Here is a 4,855-nt window from a genome sequence, read left to right as displayed (position 1 = left end):
ACCAGCCATCAACTAATCCCCTTTAGGCATCAATCCAGAAGGACCTGGGATTTAAAATTCCCTCCGGAATAAGTATAATTTAATAGGGGACTCAGAGACTAAACGTCGTCAACATCCAAGGGAATAAACAGCTTAAAAAAAACTTAGTCTTTGTCTTGAGTTGACGTCTAGCCGCCTCTGTGAGTGTCTTGGGCTAGTCATTCTTTCTTTGTTGCCTTAGTTTCCTGCTCTTTAAAATGGGGAGCAAACCAATTAGACAAAGGAAAATAGTTTTCTTTTCATATTCTGACTCGAATTGGTTGGGGACATTCTGCTGAGAAGGATTCTGAAGTGATGGCCATGTTCAGTAGAGGACACTTACAGTAAAGTCAACCAGTAATGTCTGCCCGGGCCGTGGAGTGTGCAGAGGGGAGACAGGCCATGTGCCTAGCACTGGCCGTCTCTGAATCAGACCCACCATTACCACTGTTTCCACCAGGCACTGCTTATAGAAAGCTTTATGATCCCTAAGTGGACCCCAAGTCCTTCATGGCACCCCATCATACCTGAATTGTTGCCTCAGCTTGGTGGGGAGGGCTAAGGGCTTGAATTGGCCCAGTTTGTTGTTCTGTTTACAGTAGTAGCACATCAGCATGAGGACCGCCAGCACGAAGATGGTCGAGAACACGCCAGCTATCACAGGGCCAGCACCTTCCAGAGAAAGAACCCCGGTGACAGATCAGAAGCTGTTTGGGCTATAGCAGTGAATTTCAAACAATGTATTCCTGATTCTTCTTTAGATAACCAATTTGCATTTCAGGTGTATCACTTATTTTAACTTAAAAATTGTAATAAAAAGCATACATTATGTACCACTGGGAAACCATTAATAGTAGCTTATATATCCAGGTCAACTTGCTTTGCGCAGACCTCATAAAAAGCTTCTCCAGCCACTTCTGTTTAATTGAAGAGTCCCTTTCGAGGCCAGGAGTTCCAGCTCTTATATTATTATAGACTAGTTTTCAGCCTGAGTCATGTTTTCCTGGACACTAAGCAATCAAGACAAAATACTTGGTGACTTAACTGACCTTAGGCTAGAACTCACGCAAAATCTACAATTTCATAGTTGGTTTCATCAAAACTGCCTCAAGGTTCTCACGAATTATAAATTTAAATGTACAAATACACACGCACGCAATGATCACACTACTTTTATCTGTTTCATATGTTGGGGTTCTTTCCTTGAAAGATTTTGTTCAAAAAAAAAGTCCTTTGCTACTATTTTTTTAAAAGCATGGAAGCCAAAGGGCTGGAGTTCTTCAGATTTCCACTAAAAAACTAAATTTTTCTGAGGGTCTGGGTCTCCATTTCCAGCTTCGTTCACCCAAGGGAATCTGAACCACTAGAATGTGCCCCAGATTCATAATTATTTTTAAGTGGCTGGGAAGGACTGGCCACCCCTATTCCCAAAGAGGACGAGACTGTTCGGTAATCTGGTCGTCCTTCTCTCTGTGTAAGCAGCTTCATCCTTCTCCGTAGAAAGGACAGACGAAGAGCAACTGAGCTGAGCCCCACGCCAGGCTGCCAGGCCCAGCTGCTCCTCCCACTCAGCCCTTCTTTTTCTTGTTCCCTTGTCTACAAAATCAGGATGATGCAGCTGACTCATTATCTCTCTGCAACATGCCACCTGCCCCAAAGCGCCCACCCGTCCTCACAAAGGTGAGCAGAGGCCTCGAGCAGGCCGGGCACTCACTCTCGGGGGGCATGGGCCCACTGTCGATGCTGCCCCCCTGGCCAGGCGTGCTGCAGAAGGGTGGGGCCCAGCCCGGGAAGCAGTGGCAGTTCTGGTTGTTGTTGCAGACCTGGAGCGGGGGCAGGGCAGAGGTGTCAGCACCCTGGAGAGCTCCAGCCTCCCACAGGACCTGCCCCTGGACTCTCCCCTGGAGGAGCCCCAGACCCCAGGGACACGTACCCCGTGGCCATTGCATTTCTTCCCGCAGCCTTCCGTCTGAAAGAAGGAGGTGTTTCTGCACTGCCCCTCAAAGCAAATCTGTAGTGAGGAGGAAACCGAATTGTGAGCACAACGGTTGCGATCGTGAGACTGTTTCCTAGAACACATGAGACTCAAAAAAGGTAGCCCACCAGGTTATTTATTACAGTGGAAAACTGAAAACAACATAAAAAGCCAAGGACAAGACAGTAGTTAATGAAATTTTGCTATTACTTTTGTAACTGGGGGAAAATGACAAATATTAATTGTTAAAACATTGTATTTAATAAATAATAAATGTTATTATATTCTGTATTACTATATGTTGGTTATATGTTAGTTCCTTAATTATATATTAATATGAACTAATTTTTAATATTATACTTAAAAATAATGATAGTGACAGCCGTGTATTCTGTGCCAGGTACTATACCAAGTACTTAATATGCTTTTTATAGTTTCATTTTCACAGTTAACTCTGAGATAGATGCTATTATTTTCTCCAACTCCTAGTCTCGTCCATGTCTTAATTCACGTAATAATTAATGATAAGGACATAGGTGTTCATAGCCAGCCACCTAAATGGATAACGGGTTATCTCACTTAGTCCTTATAACAATTCTAAGGAGGGGTGGGGCGCGGTCTTCCCTTACTAACAGGCTTCATAAAAGAAGTCACTGAGGCGGAGAGGTTGGGCAAGCTGGAATTTGAGCCCAGGCATCCTCCCTCTCAATCACTGTCCCTTGCGGCCCAGCCCGAGTGAGGCTGGGGGAAGGAACTCACATGGTTGTAGCCACACTTGGTCCCGGTCATCACCAGGCCTGGGTCTAACATGTCACCCTCCTCCTCGGGACCTCGGTAGACGTGGGTGCCCCGACACCGGATCTGCCTCCCATTCACGATGATGGTGGTGTCGATGGGCACCGCGTTGGATTCCAGGGGCCGGGCCTCGGAACTCTGACACTGGATCTTCCCACACTTGGCATCTCTGGGCCCGAGAGAGAGGGAGGGAGGGGTGAAGCGAGAGGCAGGGGAGAGCTTCGGTCTTTTGTGACAAGGACAGCAGGCTTAGGTGGGAGAGGGACATGGGGGCAAGGAGTATACTCTAGGGACCTGCCTGGAGAGACCCTACGTGGACAGAGACCAAGAAAAGAAAACAGGATCCTTGTCCCCAAGCAGATCTAAGCTGGCCTCGGGATGTCCTCTCCACTGCAAGGACAACGGCCTGAACGGAGCAACCTGCCCCATGTGCTCACTACTCCCATACACTCAGATGCTCCGGCCAGAAGCCTGGTGTCACCCCCACGCCCACTCTCCCTCACTCCTGGGTTCAAGCAGTTTTCGAGGCCTGTCAATCTCCTTTCTATCTATCTACCCTAATTCACATCACCATCCTCGCTTACCGGGACACCAAGAAACATCTCCCTGCCTCCTGTTTTGCTCCATTGGAATCTAATTTCCATACTGCTCTCAAGCCAAAGTCTAAACTCCCCTAGCCGTGAATTCAAAGCTTTTCAGGATCTAGTCTGTGCTTAACTATCCAGGTTCATTTTTCAGCAGCCCCTTCTCCATTTTTCCCAGCATTATACTTTGTATCAAGTTGTTATCAGTTCTTCTGACCACTAGTTTTTCTCTACTCATGTCTCTGGCTGGGACACTCTCCCATGTACCTGCACCATTCCTCACCCTGTTCAACTAGATAATTTCTCCAGATCTCACCTTGGGCATAACTTTCTTTGGGAAACCACCTCCGCCCACTAAGATTGGGTTGGGAGGCTCTCTCCACATGTCCGTTATCCCGGTGCATTGTTAATTAAAAGTTCCATGTACTCAGCATAGTATCTAGCAATTGATAAACCCTCAATAGATAGTGGATGGGTGAACAGATAGATGGATAGATGAATGGATGGGTGGATGGGTGGGTGGTTGAAAAGAATGAATGAATGAATGAGTTAATGAATGATGGGCTATTCAGATGAGGGGATAATTAGCACCTTGAAGGAATGACCTAAAAAGGCTGATTCCCTGCCTTACTGTAAAAAGGTCTCAGAAGGGAACCTGATCAGCTTTGTAGAAAGAATTGCCATCCACACCCTCCCTCTGACTTCCTTAGGGCTGAATGGGGCCTCGTCCAATGATGGCCCTGGAAGAAATGACCGACTCCAACCGATTTATTTAAAGGCTCCGCCCTGGGGCCAGCCAAGCCACTGTGCTAGGTGGGAGTGAAGAGGACAAAGCGGAAATTGCTTCGTCAGCCCTCATCTCATGGAATCTGCCCTATGGCCATTACCTCATGTTGCACTTCTTGTGCTCCCCATTCATGTCCTTCCCACAGTTTCCAAAGGTGTCCCCTGCCACATTCACCTTCTCAAAGCAGAGATCAGGAGCAGGCCGGGCTCCTGGAAGGGCGAGAAACATTTATCAGTACACCAGCCAACTCCAGTAAAGTCAGAGGCCCCCAACGGGCAAAGCTGACCCTTGGTAAAATCTCAAGGTTAAGAAAGTTCTTTGGGAAAGAATATCAGCCTTTCCTTCCTGTACCCCCTTATCAGGTCATTCCTCCCCTACCTTTTCGAGACCTAGGTTTAATGTCAGGTCTTTATACCTTATTGAGGTTTCATATCTATGGGAGGTTTGTGTACTAATCCTTCTCTCTAATGAAGCCTTTGTCTTATTTCAAGATTTTAAAAATAGGTAATACACATACACAATTTTAAAGAAATAAGTATGTTTTGGGAATTCCTCCAACTAGCCATTCCAGTTCCTACTTCCTTACACCTTGGAGAAGCATACACAATTAACAATGTATCTTCTATAGATAATTATATATCTTCTAGATAGAATTCTTAAGTATCTTTTAGAGATAACCTATCTAATAAAGAATGG

The 4,855-nt window shown here is 46.2% G+C and overlaps 1 protein-coding gene across 1 annotated transcript in view; it reads right to left on the bottom strand.

The window, feature by feature from the left end:
* ADAM19 (ADAM metallopeptidase domain 19) overlaps positions 1–4,855 on the bottom strand; it is an 83,590-nt gene that overhangs the window by 8,731 nt on the left and 70,004 nt on the right. The window contains exons 15-19 of the mRNA XM_011356785.2: positions 4,260–4,368; positions 2,753–2,957; positions 1,952–2,029; positions 1,733–1,841; positions 546–690 (exon numbers count right to left, since the gene is read on the bottom strand). Coding sequence (XP_011355087.1) covers positions 546–690; positions 1,733–1,841; positions 1,952–2,029; positions 2,753–2,957; positions 4,260–4,368 — 646 coding nt within the window. The remainder of the gene's footprint in view (positions 1–545; positions 691–1,732; positions 1,842–1,951; positions 2,030–2,752; positions 2,958–4,259; positions 4,369–4,855) is intronic.

Source organism: Pteropus vampyrus, unplaced genomic scaffold (assembly GCF_000151845.1).
Source record: "Pteropus vampyrus isolate Shadow unplaced genomic scaffold, Pvam_2.0 Scaffold30, whole genome shotgun sequence".
NCBI lineage: Eukaryota > Metazoa > Chordata > Mammalia > Chiroptera > Pteropodidae > Pteropus > Pteropus vampyrus.
This window is presented reverse-complemented; position numbering and strand designations above follow the sequence as displayed.